Source organism: Staurois parvus, unplaced genomic scaffold (assembly GCF_062004578.1).
Source record: "Staurois parvus isolate SC_StPar_1 unplaced genomic scaffold, SC_StPar_1.0 ptg000017l, whole genome shotgun sequence".
Lineage (NCBI taxonomy): Eukaryota > Metazoa > Chordata > Amphibia > Anura > Ranidae > Staurois > Staurois parvus.
The window spans coordinates 16,756,207-16,774,456 of record NW_028317813.1 but is presented as its reverse complement, the minus strand read 5'-3'; the positions used below and the strand labels follow the sequence as shown (position 1 = coordinate 16,774,456).

Genomic DNA, 18,250 nt, shown 5'->3' with positions numbered 1-18,250 from the left:
GAAGAATGAGAAGAATGAAAAGATTCTTCCTCTTCTTCTTTTCATTCTTCTTCTTCTTTTCATTCTTCTTCTTCTTCTTTTCATTCTTCTTTTCATTCTTCTCATTCTTCTTTTCATTCTTCTCATTCTTCTTCTCATTCTTCTTTTCATTCTTCTTCTCATTCTTCTTTTCATTCTTCTTCTTTTCATTCTTCTTTTCATTCTTCTTCTCATTCTTTTCATTCTTCTTCTTCTTTTCATTCTTCTTCTCATTCTTCTTTTCATGAAGAAGAAAAGAAGAATGAGAAGAATGAAAAGAAGAATGAAAAGAAGAAGAATGAAAAGAAGAATGAGAAGAAGAATGAAAAGAAGAATGAAAAGAAGAATGAGAAGAATGAAAAGAAGAATGAGAAGAATGAAAAGAATAATGAAAAGAAGAAGAAGAAGAATGAAAAGAAGAAGAAGAATGAAAAGAAGAATGAAAAGAAGAAGAATGAAAAGAAGAAGAAGAATAATGAAAAGAAGAATGAAAAGAAGAAGAAGAATGAAAAGAAGAAGAAGAATGAAAAGAAGAATGAGAAGAATGAAAAGATTCTTCTTTTCATTCTTCTTTTCATTCTTTTTCTTCTTTTCATTCTTCTTCTTTTCATTCTTCTTTTCATTCTTCTCATTCTTCTTTTCATTCTTCTCATTCTTCTTCTCATTCTTCTTTTCATTCTTCTTCTTCTTTTCATTCTTTTTTTCATTCTTCTCATTCTTCTTTTCATTCTTCTTCTCATTCTTCTTTTCATTCTTCTTCTTCTTTTCATTCTTCTTTTCATTCTTCTTTTCATGAAGAATAAAAGAAGAATGAGAAGAATGAAAAGAAGAATGAAAAGAAGAAGAATGAAAAGAAGAATGAGAAGAATGAAAAGAAGAATGAGAAGAATGAAAAGAAGAATGAAAAAAAGAAGAAGAATGAAAAGAAGAAGAGGAATGAAAAGAAGAAGAAGAATGAAAAGAAGAAGAAGAATGAAAAGAAGAATGAAAAGAAGAAGAATGAAAAGAAGAAGAAGAAGAATGAAAAGAAGAAGAAGAAGAATGAAAAGAAGAATGAGAAGAATGAAAAGAAGAATGAGAAGAATGAAAAGAAGAAGAAGAATAAAAAGAAGAATGAAAAGCAGAAGAAGAATGAAAAGAAGAAGAAGAAGAATGAAAAGAAGAATGAAAAGAAGAATGAAAAGATTCTTCTTCTTTTCATTCTTCTTTTCATTCTTCTTCTTCTTTTCATTCTTCTTCTTCTTCTTTTCATTCTTCTTTTCATTCTTCTCATTCTTCTTTTCATTCTTCTCATTCTTCTTCTCATTCTTCTTTTCATTCTTCTTCTCATTCTTCTTTTCATTCTTCTTCTTCTTTTCATTCTTCTTTTCATTCTTCTCATTCTTCTTTTCATTCTTCTTTTCATTCTTCTTCTCATTCTTCTTCTTCTTTTCATTCTTCTTTTCATTCTTCTTCTTCTTCTTTTCATTCTTCTTCTTCTTTTCATTCTTCTCATTCTTCTTCTCATTCTTCTTTTCATTCTTCTTCTTCTTTTCATTCTTCTTTTCATTCTTCTCATTCTTCTTTTCATTCTTCTTCTCATTCTTCTTTTCATGAAGAAGAAAAATTTCGAATCGGGAAATCGGGAAATTTTTCCTGAAATTCGAAACGAATTCCACTTCGCCTGGTTCGATTCGCTCATCTCTAATAATAATGTACACCCAACAAAACCATGTGGTTTAAATGCTATTGATTTTTGTATTACATGTGAGTGGGCATTCTGGCTATACATTTTAACCACTTGCCCTCCTGAGGATTTACCCCCCTTAATGACCAGGCCTCTTTTTGCTACTCAGCGCTGCACTAATTCAACTGATAATTGCGCGGTCATGCAATGCTGCACCCAAACGAAATTTACGTCCTTTTTTCACACAAATTGAGCTTTCTTTCGGTGGTATTTGATCACCTGTGCGCTTTTTATTTTTCACGCTATAAACAAAAAAAGACCAAAAATTTTGAAGAAAAACGATATTTTTTACTTTCAGCTATAAAAAATATATAGTAAACTCAAAGTTAGTTATAAATTTAGGCCAAAATGTATTCTGCTACATGTTTTTGGTAAAAAAAAAATCCCAATAAGTGTATATTGATTGCTTTGTGTGAAAGTTATAGCGTCTAAAAAATATGGTATAGATACTGCAATTTACGCCATTTTTTTGCTATACAGCTCTGCGCTAGTTTATTGGACAATTGCGCGGTCATGCAATACGGTACATAAATGAAATTTATGTCCTTTTTTCACACAAATAGAGCTTTCTTTCGGTGGTATTTGATCACCTGTGCGTTTTTTATTTTTTGTGCTATAAAAAAAAAAATCCAGCTGGTGACGGATTCATTTCCTGAGACCACCTGCATCTGAAGTTGTTACCCGCATTTGTTCCACAATTATAGGACTTGTTCTTTACGTGAACTTTCCTTGCGGTCATTGTCATTATTGTTACTGCTTTTTTTGAGATTGGTGGTTTGTGGGGGTCATATTTACACATCTTGGACACAAGGGGCTTTTATCATTCATGGTTTTCTCCCACATATGGGATTGAATTGGAGGTCATTTTAGAGGGGCACGTGTTTTGTTCCAGTAGTTTATTTGTTTCTGAAGGTCACTTTTGTAGTGTCACATCAATATCACTTTATTTATGAGAATGATTTAGGACCTTTTTGGTCCCACGGATAGTGTTATTGCACATATATTTGTGCATTTAGGTTTTAGGGTCACATATGTTGATGCCATCTTTTGGGCATCTGGGAGTTCACTTTTATCCCTTTTAGCCTTCTGCCTTCAAGACGGCTTGACATCATTCATTATCTATTGTGTTTCTATTACTGTTTCAGCACTTTTCCTGATTGGTTCCCGTTATTTTCACCAGTTTTTATTAGGCATTATTAGATGTCACTTTCAGACATCTGGGAACACATTTACACTTTATTATTATTATTATTATTATACAGGATTTATATATCGCCAACAGTTTGTGCAGCGCTGTACAATATAAGGGAGACAGTACAATTACAATACATTTCAGTACAGAAGGAATATGAGGGCCCCGCTCGTGGAGCTTACAATCTAAAGGAAGGGGGAGGTGATACAAAGGTGATAGCTGCGGGGGATGATCTGGTGGAGGTGATTCAAGTACAGTTCTTAGGTGAAGGTGGGGTAGGCTTCCCTGAAGAAGTGAGTTTTCAAAGATCGCCTACAGGCAGACAGGGTGGGGGCTTTATATTTAGGAGGTTTTTTCACATTTTCATTGGACACTTTATCACACTTTGTTCACCATTTTTCCTGGTCAGTCCGTGGCTTTGTTTCTTTTTTCTCTTTGGTTTCTTCAGTTCTATAATATTACATATGTGTGGTCTAATATTTTCACTTGTTTATTACTGAGTTACTGTTTATTATGATTTATTATGGGCAGCACAGTGGCTAAATGGTTAGCATTTCCGCCTGGCAGTACTAGGGTTGTTGGTTTGAATCCCAGCCACGTCACCACCTGCCTGGAGTTTGCATGTTCTCCCTGTGCCTGCGTGGGTTTCCTCTGGGTACTCCGGTTTCCTCCCACACTTCAAAGACATGCTGGTAGGTTAATTGCCTCCTAAATTGGCCCTAGTATGTATATGAATGTGAGTTAGGGATCTTAGATTGTATGCCCCTTGAGGGTTAGGAACTGATGTGAATGTACAATATATATATATGTGTAAAGCACTGCGTAAATGGACAGCGCTATATAAGTACCTGAAGTAAATAATGTGTAGTCATGGAATCTCCACCTTTTTCTATCTGGGCATATAGTCAGGTTATCGCCGCTCCCACTTTCCTTGTACAGGCAGGTAGCGCAGGAGGTTTATTCTATATACTTTTGTCAACACATGGGCTACCAAAGTGCAAGCGAGGTCACTTTAACTGCAGCAGAAAAAATCAGGTCCTCTGTCCTGGCAGATAGGGCAGTGCTGTGTGTGAGGGCTATAAAGTAGCACAGTGTTAAATAGCAGAAAAATATCCCTGGTCATAAAGGGTGTAATAGCTTCTGGAAGTCAAGTGGTTAACGACATAACGCTTTACTGTAATCCACATACCGTCGGTTGCTGTTCTATAAATCAATAGCAGCACTAACTACGTATCACGTGACAACTAACAGCCCAAGCCAACATCATTATGAACACTCCCGGACGCCTTCACCCACCGAGGACCAAGAACAAGCCCTCTGGCTCCGCCTACACCCCGGAAGTAATACGAAAATTCGGCCCTCTAGTTCCTGGTGGTGACGTAGTGCCGGGAGAGCGGTGTTGGGATTGGCTCTCGTTTTCCCGCGCACTTTGTGTTGTTGCTGTCAGATTCCCGTGTCGCGCCGTGTCTCCTCATGGACCTGTCATTGTATGACCCCGCTAGCCTGCCGGACCTGCTGCCGCTCTACTACCGGAGGATCTTCCCATTCTTCCAGTACTACAGATGGCTCAACTACGGTGGCGGTGAGCACACAGCAGCGTCCTATGTCATTGTGAGCTGTGTTCTGTCCTCAGAGACCTCCGCTGTCTGTTCTCTGACTGCTGTCCACATGGGACTCTGTATTTTGCGGATAGCTGCACATACAGCGCCATGGATGTAGCTGCCACTGTATAATCAATGTTCTAATCGTCTCTATTTGTTATGTGATTCTTTACCAGACAGGTTTTCTGGATCACAGCAGATGGAATAGTATTTTTGGCTGTAAGGCCTGCTTCACACAGCTGCCCAGGCATGTTTTCAGGGCCGGTTCACACTATAGAAACGCAGGCCGGATGTGTTCTGGATGCGCTTTGCATGCGTGTTGTTGGTGTGTTTTCGATGCGTTCCAGTGTGGTTTTTTTTAATACATTACAGTTCATTTTTTCCCCTTTCTTCAATTTAAATAGAGACGTGTGTTCCGGTGCATTTCTGATGCGTTTTTCTGTGCCGAAAAAATGCAGCATGTTCTTTTTTTTTTTCTACAAATGGAACTGCAAAGCACTGATGTTAAAGTGGAGCTCCACCCAAAAGGGGAAGTTCCGCTTTAAGGACAGGTCCCCCGCTCCCCATTAAGGATTGGCACCTTTGGGGAGCAGGTACCCGAATTTGACAGGTACCCGCTCCCACTTCTGGTCCGATCGCCTAGGCGATCAGAAGCGGAAGGTGTCCTCCCTCCCTGTAGTCTTTTGGGACACGTGACAGGTCCCAGAAGACTACAGGACCATTCATGAAGTGCAGCGCTACCCACGCATGCGCAGTGGGTACCCGGCTGTGAAGCCCCAAGCTATCACAGCCCGGTGCCCACACCGAAGATGCCAGCGCCTGGGACACAGGACGGCCGGTAAATCGGGCTGCGGGGGACAGGTAAGTGTCTGTTTTTTAAAAGTCGGCAGCTACAGTTTTTGTAGCTGCTGACTTCTAGTTTTTGATAGGTTAAGTGGCACTCCGCATTAACTATGACTTTGACAGCCATGTAACCTCCTTTCTGTGCGTTTTGTATGCAGAAAAAAAGCAACTGAAACACATGTAGTGTGAACTGGCCCTCAGTGCTGTTGCAGTTTGAATGCCAGTTGTGCGGCCATGCAACACTGTACCCGTATGACATTTTTATCATTTTTTTTCTCTACACAAATAGAGCCTTCTTTTGGTGGTATTTAATCACCACTGGGTTTTTTATTTTTTGCACTATAAATTGAAAAAGAGTGAAATTTTTGAAAAAAAGGTTTTCTTTGTCTCTACTATAAGATTGTGCAAACAGGTAATTTTTCTCCTTCACTGATGGACTTTGATGAGGAGTCACTAATAGGCACAGATTGGCAGCACTGCTGGGCACTTTTGGGGCTACACTGATAATCAGTGCCCTGCTTATCAGTGCAGATGTCTCCTTTTGACAGTTGCTGGATATTGGCAGCACTTTCGGAAAATACTACCGATAACAAGTGTATTTACATGGTGGTCAGCTGTAATTGGCATGATAGTCAGCTGTGATTGGACACAGCTAATCACGTGGTAAAAGGCTGCTGTGATTGACCTTTTACCATGTCATGTGATCAGCTGTGTCCAGGTCAGGGAGGGCATCATATGACGCCCTCCCAGAACTGGACGACCGCTCTGTAGCTGTCATCTGGCTATAGTGTGGTAAGGAAGCAGTTAAATGTAATCCTGTGCAAGAGCTGTGTTTGCATGTGTGGAGATGCGCTGGTGTTCCATGCAAAACTAACCTTGCTTTGATCCCACTGACAAAAAATTGAATGTTCCTAAAATTAAAGATTTTGAACAAAATTGTACTAATGTGTGGCTAGCCTTAGTAAAGGTAAATTTCTCTAAGTCCTGGTTCACATCTGTGAGGTCATGCGGGCCGCAATTTGCACAGGCACAAGAGCCCATTCATTTGAATGGACCCCCATGCCCGGGGACACGCAGGGAAGAAGTCCCTGCACTACTTTGAAAATCGCAGCCCTCAAGGGAACCAAGGTTCCCAGTACGCATGTGATTTCAAGTGCGGGGGCATGCCATTTGAATTAATGGCATCCAACTGCAGGTTCTACATTCCTCTATGCGGGTGGTACGGCTGCAGGTATTTGTGCAGGCCACACAGATGTGAACTGAGTATAAATGCTCATTGACACTGGCCTTAAAGCACTTGTACTTACAGGTAAGCTTCCCTGTAGGTACAAGGAACATCGTCTAAATGTGCACCGTTTAGGAGATGTTCAGTGTTTCTGCAACAGAGCACATTATGCTCTTGCAGGGAAAATTTTATTTATAATTATTATTATTCAGGATTTATATAGCGCCAACAATTTACGCAGCGATTTACAATATAAAGGGGGAAAATACAAGTAAAGACTACACAGGGTTCTGATCTCACACACACACACACTCCTGAACTGAAAAGAAATTCAGTTTTTCATAGGAGTGGGAAGGGGTTTGAACTTGCCAGAGGTTCTGAGATATATAGCACTTTAAGCTTGTTTTGAAAAGATCTCTTCTATTATCCACTTCCTGCTCGGCCTATTGTAAAATGACAGTCTGTGGGACATCATTTGACATTCTCTTGGAATGGGCCTCGTGCATGACTGTCTTGCGATCTGTCACTGGCTGTGTCAACCAGATACAACTGATGACAGATCACTGTACTGGGCCGCTTCCGGTACGATGAATGACTTCGATTTATTCATTGTGTACAGTTGTGGTGTTAGCTGTGATTGGGCACAATGAACACATGGTACAGTCAGGGCCAATTACAACCCATCTGTACAATGTGATTAGCTGTGGCCAAGCACAGCTAATCACAACAATACACACTGAATGAATCAACTTCAGTCAGTAAAAATGGTTGCTTATATCCGTGGAATTCACTGGTATAAGCAGTCATAATCCTGATCACTTCCCCAGAGTAGTACAATGTTACTACGGTAATGTTATTTTGCTCTGGTCACAGTGTGTTAGAAAAAAAATATAATAAAATCAAAAAAAAAAAATTGTTAAAATATAAAATAATAAAACAAAAATCTCCATACTGTCACCATTGTTCTTGAGCACTGCCATATCAGGTATATGATGACGCTGTACTACAATGGTGATGAAAAATTTGTGGAAAAAAAAAAATTTTTTTTAATGCCTTCGTTCTCAACTTCAAAAAAAAGTCACCATGCCTATTACTAAATACCTTGTACTGTCTACTTTCCATTTGGGGGATATCGGTACTGTCCTGACATTTTTGGGCCTCAAGAAATTAGGTAGGCCATCAGTACATCAGGACCGATCAATTTTCAGATATATACCATAGTTTGTGGACTCTATAACTTTCCTACAGACTAAATATGCACTGAATTGAGTTATTTTCACCAAAGAAATGTAGCATGGCCTAAATGTATGGAGAAAGATTATTTGCAAAATTCTATAACGGAAACCAAGAAAAACACATTTTTCCTCTCCCCGTCTTTCAGGACAGCACCTTGAGAGACCTCGGCTCCTTCCCACCTGAGGAAACAACTCCACTCAGAATAAAAGTGCGGCCTCCCCCACCGACCTCAGTAATGGTGTTTTCTACAGTGGGAAGATACGGTCTTGGAAGGACCGCACTGTGCCTGGAAGATGGGGGGAGGGGGGGTGTCCCTCACCTGCATCTTGCTCCGTGCTGGGCGTCCACTCTTCGGTTTCCAGGGGGACCGAGGGAGAAGTACCGCCGCCCCCACGAAATGTGCCGGAAAATGGAGCCCTGGCTGGGCCCGATGATGGGGGACATCACTTCTGGTGGAGGGGCGGGACTTCCTCCCGGGGCGAGGCTAATGGCCGCGTCCCTTGAAACGTGGACCAGAGTGCGTTGGTGCTGAAGGCTGCATCCTGCAGAGGTGGGCGACGCAAGACCTCAGGGCAGACTACCACCTTGGAACATGTCCGGAGCAGAAGCGCCGGGACCAGGTGACGTCCGTGCCAGCCTCAGAGGAGATTTTTTTTTTTTTCCCTGTCTGGCCCCCAGCTCCAGAGGGTGTCCTCAGCCCTCCTGGTGGTCAGAGGGGCTAGAGCACGGGGTGGGAAGGGGTCTCAGCTGGAGGACTCCCACGCCCTGCCAGAAGGGGGTGGCCAGTCCATGTCTTTGGTTAATGGGAGCCTTGTTTTCAGGAGAAAGCCAGGGAGAAGTCCAAGCCGCACCGCAGGGCTGAAAAGAAGTGCCCCTCATGCAAAGTGACCTTCAAAGACTCCTGGACGAAGTGTGCTGTGTGAGTCTTGTGTTGAGGGCCTGATCAGGGAGGAAGTTCTTTCTCAGGGGGACCTGGTTAAATCAGAGAACTGACAACTACCTTTGATTCCTTTAGGTCTCTGGTCGAGAATTTATCTCTGCCTCAGGCAAAGACCACACCCCCTCCCCCCCAACAAATCAAGGTTTCCCCAGCAACTAATAAGGAGGTGGGGGGTCCAAGAGCCGAGTTGGTGAAGGAGGACCCATCCCCAGACTCAAATTCCCAGGCAGACTCTGAAGGGGAGGATCCCTCGAGCATGTCTAGAGGCAACTCTAGATACAATTTGTCCCTGGAGGAGGTTGATGACTTACTGGGAGCCATTTGTTACCTTGGAGATTAAGGAAGATAAGAAGCCGGTCACGTTGCATGATCAAATGTATCAGGCTATGGAGGAACAAAAGCAAAGAGTCTTCCCTGTACACAAAGTGCTACTAGAAACCATAAAGGAGTGGCAGGATCCGGAGAGAGAGCCTTTCTTTGCTAAATCTCTCAAACGCAGGTTCCCGTTTGACGATTCGTCCGCGATGTGGAATAAAAGCCCCAAGCTGGACGTGGCATGTTCTCAGGTAGCCAGGAAAATGGATCTAGCCTTTGAGGACATGGTAGTCTTCTCTAATACCATGAATAGAAGGGCAGATTCCCTTCTTAAAAAGTCCTGTGATTCCACATTATCCAACCTAAAGCCTGCCATGGCCACTACAATGATAGCTCGAAACATGGAATATTGGCTCACACAGCTACAGTCCCATTTTGTAGAAGGATCCCTGAAGGACAAGATATTGGCCTCCTTCCAGACCTTGCTACAGGGGGTGGGCTATATTGCGGATGCCTCAGCAGAGTCAGTAAGAATGACAGCGAGGTCAGTGGCCCTAACTAACTCTGCCCGCAGAGCCCTGTGGCTCAAGACATGGCAGGGGGACATCTCCAAAGTTAAACTTTGTGACATCCCGATCACGGGATTTTCTTTTTGGCCCAGGTCTTAAGACTGTGCTGGATCGCACCGCAGACAGGAAAAAAGCCTTTCCCCTTCAGAAAAAAAGGGGGGGGGGATTTTGTCCCCAGTAAAAGCCCTGGGGGTAAACAGGAAGAGGCAGGGCAAGAGCGATTTTTATTTATTTATTTTTTTTTTTTTTTTTTTTCCCCTCCCCCTGCCCCCATTGTCCTGAGCAGCCCCAAAAATTGCAATGACAGTGTTCCCCCAGTGGGAGAAAGATTGGGGGTCTTCCTCCCACAGTGGGAAGCGATGTCCTCCAGTCCCTTTATCCTGGGTATAGTTAGAAGGGGAAACTGCCGCGACAGAGGTTATTAGTGATGGAGCTCCCAAGATGTGCAGAGAAGACCTCTTCCCTACTGTCTTCTTTGAAGGAGTTGGAAGAGCAGAGGGTCGACATCAGGGTCCCCTCCGCAGAGATCGGCAGGTGTTTCTAATCCCATGTCTTTGTGGTCCGAAAGCCCTCCAGGAAAGTACAGGCTCATTCTGAACCTCAGGCTCTTGAACGAATCCATAAAATACAAGAGATTCTTTATGGAATCCGCTGGTGGCTTACCTAGACGATCTCCTATTGTTTGCAGACTCAGGGGAACAGCTGTAACGGGACATAACCTTGGTGATGAGACACCTGGCGAGTTTAGGCTGGCTAATAAACTTAGCCAAGTCAAATTTGATCCCGGCCCAAAGGATGTTTTACCTGGGCTACGAACTGGATTCCACCCCTCAGAAGACCTTTCTTACCCCAGGAGAAAATCCTAAAGTTGGACAGGGGAATTAAGCAGCTGCTAGGGAACTAGGCCGTGTCCCTAATATAGTCCATGTTGGTGTTGGGCCTGCTAACTTCGTCCATCCCGGCGGTACAGAGGGCAGGTTTGCATTTGCGGCCCCTCCAGCTTGTTCATTCTGGACATCTGGGATTGCCGCAGGAGTCTTTGGACTCTTTGGTACAGGTACCCCCCTCGAGTGAAGAGGGCCCTCTGGTGGCGGAGGTGGTCAGCCAATTTGGCTCAGGGGCTGTTATGGGTCTTGCCTATCTCCAAGGAAGTTGCTACAAACGCAAGCGCCAGAGGTTGGGGAGCGCATCTAGAGGGGTCTGGGGCGCAGGCTTCTTGGCTACCAGAAGAGTGGGACAGATCCTCGAACTGGTGGAAAGAACTCAAAGCATTATTGCGGGCCCTTGTGGCCTTCCGGGAGCATCTATGGGGACAACACGTGCGGGTCCTCTCAGACAACTCCTCTGTCGTATGTCAACAGACAGGGAGGAACTCGATCGAAGCAAGACTCTGTGGTCCCTGGACTTGGAACTGCTCACCTGGGCCAAGACCAATGTAGCCTCCTTATCCGCCGTCCACCTGAAGGGGGATCTGAACTAAGTGGCAGACTTTCTCAGCAGGAGGCAGCTGAGGGACCAGAATGGGTGCTCAGTTGGGAGATCTGCCAGGCCATCATAGGGGAGTAGGGGGTTCCATCCATAGACCTTTTTGCGTCGGGCCGGAATACCAAAGTCCCAGTTTTCTTCTCCCTAAACCATTGGGACGGGGCGTTGGCAGTGGATAAACTAGCGCAGCGGTGGGACTTTTCCCTGTGTTATGACTCCCCTCCATCTCCTTATTGCCAGCAGTTTTGAGGAAATTCAGATCCGAGTGAACTTCCCTGATCCTGATAGCCCTGCTCCTGCCCAGTCTGGCTTGGTTTTCGACCCTGGCAGCCCTGGCCGTCTACCCCCCTTGGATATTGCCATGCCGAGAGGACTTGCTTTCTCAGGGTCTGATCCTTTGTCCCCAAGTAAGCAGATGGAACCTAGAGGCCTGGTTTTCAGGAGCAAGGAAGGGTTGTAAAGCTTCCAGGCGCACTTTAGGTGGCTAAGACTGGCAATTAGATAGGCATGTCTGACCGAGGGTCTGGAAGTCCCAGAGGGCATCGTGGCATACTCCACCCGGGCCATGGCGGCCAAGTACGCTGAGCTGGCTGGTGCAACCCCAGGACAGATTTGTAGGGCTGCTACCTGGTCCAATTACAACACCTTCCTTAAGCACTACAGACTTGACCTGGTCTCGGTAGAGCAGCAGGCCTTTGTACGCAAGGTTCTGCAAGCAGTGGTCCAAAGACGGGAAGGGGAAAAAGCAAAGTTACACTTAATATAACGCCTTTTCCAGTAGTCTTTCAGGACAGCACCAGTTACCTACCCTTTTTTTTTCTTAGCTTTTGGTTACACGGTACGGTTCTTTTTCATGTCTTGTATTGTGTCTCCCCAGGTGACCGGAGGTGCTAAGTCATGAACTGAGGTCGGTGAGGGAGGCTGCACTTTTATTCTGGGTGGAGGTGTTTACTCAGGTGGGGAGGAGCCGAGGTCTCCCAAGGTGCTGTCCTGAAAGACTCCTGGAAAAGGCGTTGCCTTAAGTGTAACTTTACTTTTTTTTTTTTCCCCTACATTTTCGGTCATTTTTCCATTTTATTTAGCAAAATAATTTTTTTTTTAAATGGTGATTAAAAACCACCAAAGTAAAGCTCTATTTGTGTGAAAAATATGATAAAAATTTCACATGGGGTACAGTATTGCATGAGTATTGTAATTGTCATTCAAAGTGTGACAGCACTGAAAGCTGAAAATTGGCCTGAACAGGAAGGGTGAAAGTGCCCAGTACTGTAGTGGTTAAGGTTTGTACTGGTCCTGCTTATCCTATACTTGGTAATAATGTGATACATCTACTTAAAAATGTCCTGGAGTTTTATAGTATTTTTGGAGGCAGGGGGTCAAAAAGAATAGGAAGTGAAAATCAACTGAAAGTTTCTACCTGTTTTGATTTAAAAAAAAAAAAGACACTGGATAATGTACCCTTTTTCTGGGTGTTCTTTCAGTTGTGAAAAACTACTTTCAGCACCGGGAGTTCAGTTTCACCCTGAAAGATGACATATATGTACGATATCAGTCCTTCAACAACCAGAGTGAACTGGAGAAGGAAATGCAGAAGATGAATCCATACAAAATAGATATTGGAGCAGTATACTCCCACAAGGTGACCACTCTATGGTTTTTTTTTTCTTTTTCTAACAGTTCTATAGAATATAGTGTTTATTATCCTTGCGTAACTCAAAACGTATTATTACACATTATTGCTTTATTAGACCATGTAATTTTGATGTTTACATTATTTTTTACCTTTTTTTTTGTCTTTTTCCTGATTGTATGGAATTTCACTGTTCCATGTTGAACCGGTTCCTGCCTGACCTATAGTACAATGACGGCCGGGCGGGACTTTCCTCCTCCTGGATGGACGTCATATGACATCCTCCCAGACTTGAAGCTCATAGTACAGGGTGCTACCCTGTTAAAAGTAATGGGTCAGTGACCAAATCAGAGGAAGAAACAGTCCTTCCTAAAAGGATCAGACACTCTGAAGACCAGACAACCACCAGCAACGCCATATACCCCATTGGTGAATCGGCAAACGCCAACAGCGCTAGACCCCTGGTTGAAAGGCCCAGTACTAGTACTGGAGTATCACACCAGACCCCAAAAATTTAGGGTCTGTACATATCTCCCAGATGCACTTGCGAACCCATTATAGCTGCCTTCTAACTCAGGATGAGCTACAATCCCCCCTATTACTGTACAACCAGGTGTTCAGGTCAACATTGAAAATTGTTTTTTTTTTTTTCCACCGACCATTTCCTTCTCTTGATTGTGAAACAGGTCAATCTTTGCAAACATTGTAAACAACTCCAATTTATTCTATGCCCGTCCTTTTGAATAGAAACGTCTTACAGTAGAGGAGTTCCAATTATTTTTGGGCCTCACAAACATGGGGCTTGCAAAAAAAATGAGTTGCATGCTTACTGGTCCACCCATCCCATCCATCACATGCCCATGTAGTTAGCTGTAACGTCCAGGTCACGCTATGACATGATCGTGCGCTTCCTCCATTTCGGCGCTAATTCACAGTGCCTTCCCTGAGATCAGTCTGCTATGATAAGCTTTACAAAATCCACCCACTAATTATGGTCACTGCGTTTAAACACTTTTTGCACTGCGCCTCTAGGACCGGGCCTTTTGGCCAAGTTCTGGGCAATTTTTTTTGCTACAGGCCTCAGGGCCTGGTCAGTGCACAATTTGGGCACGACCACTTTTTTATTTTTATAGATTTATTTAATTTATTTATTTATTTTTACACTCCCACGTTTGTCACTTTTACTTATGTGTGTGTTTTCTTCACATGATGGAGGGTGTGGGTCATCGGGCCTGCCCTGAAGTCTAGGGGGAGGATGTGTGGCCTTTCGGTTCCTTCCTCCCCTGATCCCTAGGGGGTTTTCTCTTCGGGAGAGCCCCCTAACCAAGTACTGGATGTCCGGCTTCGGCTGGGCATAAGGAACGGTGGTCCACCAGGCCTTTTGGCCAGGAGGACCAAATGGGAACCTTGTCCCTGTCAGGAGCTTTGTGCCCCGGGGGATCAGGGTAGTGGTCCAACCCCTTCGGGGGTAGGACAAAGCACACCCCTAAGTGCACTTTTTGTGTGGTGTTTTTGCACTTGCACTTTTTTGTGAAACACTTACGGGTTTTTCGTTGTAGTCTGCACGTTTGCGGACTTAAAAAAAAAAAAAAAAAGGGATAAAGGACACCGCTGGCGTGCTCCCCTTTGAATTGGAAAAGGGGAGGATTGTCGGGAAAGATACTGAACTGTGGCAGAGGGTCCCCGATATTGAGCTCTCAGCCAGGATGTAAAGGTGGACCGGATTCCCTATTTTATCCAGAACACGCACGCACGCACACACACACATACACACACACACGCCAAGAATCATACCAAGGGTTCTGTTTTGGTGCAGCAGATGGATAAGATGAATGAAAGCCCCCTTGATTTTTGTGAATAAGGTCATTTGGGTGGTTATTTGTGCTGTGATGGCATTTTAGGGCTTCGAGTAATGAGATAGGCACTCAGTACATCAGGACTGATCCATTTTCAGTGATACATATATTGGCTTGTAGACTCTAATTTATAAGGGGAAAAACTACTTATTTGCTAAATTTTTATAATGGAAAAGAAGACCTTTTTTCAAAAATTTCCAGTATTTGTTTATATCGCAAAAAAATAATTAAAGTGATTAAATACCACCAAAGGAAAGCTCTGTATTGCATGACTGTCATTCAAAGTGTTAGAGCACTGAAAGCTGAAAATTGGCTTGGGCAGGAAGGGGATTGAAGTGGTTAAATCCTGTGACGTTCATACATCTAGCTATTTATAACTTTCATAACATTTGTTGTACTGCCTATTATAGCTTTATTTTTTTTGCTTTCTAACACACACATGCCATGGACACTCTTGCGCATTGGGCAGTCCTAATTCTAATAAGTGCCATTTTTAGATAAAAAAATTCTGGCATGATAGTGTATTCTCTGTTATTGTGTATCGATGTTAAGAGACATTTGATGCTTGCGTAACCACTTGCTGTACAATGTATGTATATGTAATGGACAGCAAGTGGTTATACTAGGATTGTAGCTGCAGCCATTATCCTTTTTTAATATTTTTTTCTTAGCTGGTAATCTGCTTTCATTTAAAAGTGATCTGAGCAGCTCTATAGCTGCCCGACCATTTTGTAGGGTTGCAGAGCCCTTCATTTCCTAATAACCTATAAAGGCATTTAACTGCTTCCCCGCTGCCCCATAGCACAAATACTGCTGCAGGGCCGCACAATCGTGTGCCTGTGTGTGTGTGATTTTGCAGCTCCGGGTAGGGGGCACGCGTGCCACCATAGGCAGCTACGGCTGTCAATCACCAGGTTCCGGACGGAGATCTCTTTCCTATCCGCTCCAACATGCTGCTTTGTTTTGCTGTACATAGCAGAGCAATACAAAGCAGCATCCTTACACAGTAAAAAGCACACAGCTAACCCTCTGATCGCCCCTGGTTATTAACCCCTTCCTGCCCAGTGTCATTAGTACAGTGTCAGTTCTTTTTATTAGCGCTGGTTACTGTATTAGTGTCACTGGGGATGTCAGTGGCAGTTAGTTCCCACGCAATGTCAGAATGCCCCCTGCACTCCTGCTATAAGTCGCTGATCGCTGCCATTACTAGTAAAATAAAAATTAAATTCCAGTATATATAACTCCATTTGTAGACAACTTTCACGTAAACTAATTAATTTACGCGCATAGAGATTATTATTTTATTTTTATTTTTTTTTTAGCAAAGACATGTAGCGGAATACATTTTGGCCTAAATTTATGATGAAGTTTTGATTTGTAAAATATTTTTACTGGATATGTTTTATAGAACAAAAACCAAAATATATATTTTCAGAATTGTTGGTCTTTTTTTTTTTTTTGTTTCATAGCGTAAAAAATAAATGCAGAGGTGAATAAATACCACCAAAAGCTCTATTTTTGGGGGGGGGGGGGGGAAGGACATAAATGTCATTTGGGTGCAGCGTTGCATGACTGCACAATTGTCAGTTAAAGTAACGCTGCGCCATATTGCTAAAAATGGCCTGGTCAGGAAGGGGGGTAAATCCTCTGGAGGGCAAGTGGTTAAAGGCATTCAGACAATTTTAGGTACTGCAGTTTGTTGCTATTTCACAGGCATGCAGTAAATCTTGACAAGTTATAATTATTTAATCAATGCAACATCATCTTTTATATTTTATTTTAAAAATGTGTTTTACGTTCTTTTGTGTGCACTAAAATTAATTTGAGTGTAATTTTTTCTGAATGTTTGCATTCAATAAATGGCTGTGCAAATATTGTGCAAAATTGGGGGGGGGGGGGGGAGAAGGTAGGAACAGCCACCATTTTATTATTCAGGGCCTCTGCTTTCAGAAAAATTTTTTGAGATCGAAGTAATCTTGTAAGTAAATATTGATTTTAATATGTATATAAAAAATGTCAAATTTGCCCAGGATGGCAATAAGTTAGTCTAAACTGATTTTTACATATTCAGGTGTTCTTTAATACCCAACCCTTCTACAACATACAGTTACATTGTTATCGCTCTTCCATTCAGTACCAGAAGGAATGTCTGGTACTTCCAGATATGGAGAAGCATGTGACACACTCCATGGGTCGATCAGTGGTTTTGCGCAGGGAGTCCATAGTCCTGTGCAAGCTACAACTCATAGCCCACTCAGGACTTTTCTTTACTCTCAGCATCTGATATTTTTACTATATGCTGCCTAAAATGCCTTAAAATGTCTAAATGACTGAGACAAAAATGATGCACCAGTCTTGTGTATTTCCTCAAGTGCAGTTTATTAATAAAATGAATAAAAATTATACTCACAAAGGCCAAATAGTTGCTAATAGTTTTGAAAGACAGACACAGCAAGTTCTTCCCCTCAATAAGAAAGGCAACACTGTAATAGAGGCTTGCTCTGTGTGTGTGTGTGTGTGTGTGTGTGTGTGTGTGTGTGTGTGTGTGTGTGTGTGTGTGTGTGTGTGTGTGTGTGTGTGTTCCTCAGTTAAAAATAGTGGTTGTGTGTATCTTGACAAGTTTGGAAATTATGTTTATGAATTTCTCTCCACAGCCCAGCTTGCACAACTCAGTGAAATCGGGAACATTTCAAGCACAAGAGAAGGAGTTGGTGTTTGATATTGATATGACAGATTATGATGATGTTCGGAGGTGCTGCAGGTAAATGCTATATTCTCTCGTTTTCTGAGTCTGTGGTACCAACTGTGTTGTACTGCCCCAAGTTACAAAAATATAAGGTATACTGCAGACATTGAATTGTGAATTAGATTTGGCTTATGTGCATACCTGCGCACCAAATTTCAGTGTGCTTAAAGTAGTTTTATGGTCACAGCATACTTTTCATTTTATAACAAATGAATTGTAATATAAATAAAAGCAATAGTTATTTGACAGTCCAATATAAGCTCACTTGAAAAATCCACTTTTCAGGTAACAATTTTGGGGACATCATGTTGTGAAATGGTGAACCATTTTCCAAATGAATCAAACTAAAGATGGTCAGACATGAGAGAATATTCCCTCTGTATTTGATTTCGGTGTCTCAAATCCCTGCCTCTTGTCCCCACTGCACATTAATACATTTTGATTCCAACTAATTATTGTACAACAACCCCTTCAACTCTATCATGTTAATAATCTAGACCCCCCCCCACCTACTTGGAAGACTGAGGCCTCATGTACACTGGACCTTTTTGATATCTTTCCTAGACGTCCTTCCTCCTGGTATCAGCGTTTTATCAGGAAAACCGTTTGCCTGTAAACACGTTTAAGCGTGTCATACACTTGGGAGTTAATTTCATTGGCTAGTATATCATTTATTCTGGCCATTAAAATTAACACTCAAGTGCTAAACACACATTTTTTGCCAAACTGCCACTGCTCCTGGATGCACGGAAAGTGGTTTTTTTTTCTGCCTTTTAAACATCCCAGCCTCTAAACTCCTAATGTGTGCATGGACACACAGGCTAACATGCAGGGACGTTTAGAGGCAGAACAAAAAAGTCAGGCTCCC

The 18,250-nt window shown here is 42.7% G+C and overlaps 1 protein-coding gene across 3 annotated transcripts in view; it reads left to right on the top strand.

Annotated features, from left to right (window-relative positions):
• The first annotated feature begins 4,304 nt into the window (after window positions 1-4,304).
• Window positions 4,305-18,250, top strand: part of PRIM1 (DNA primase subunit 1) — a 41,326-nt gene continuing 27,380 nt past the window's right edge. For 2 of the 3 annotated variants that reach the window (XM_089680859.1, XM_089680850.1), the window contains exons 1-3: window positions 4,305-4,518; window positions 12,632-12,789; window positions 17,291-17,397. In XM_089680859.1, the coding sequence (XP_089536985.1) occupies window positions 4,410-4,518; window positions 12,632-12,789; window positions 17,291-17,397 (374 nt within the window). In that variant the 5' untranslated portion in view covers window positions 4,305-4,409. The remainder of the gene's footprint in view (window positions 4,519-12,631; window positions 12,790-17,290; window positions 17,398-18,250) is intronic. The other variant, XM_089680868.1, reaches the window with a different exon arrangement.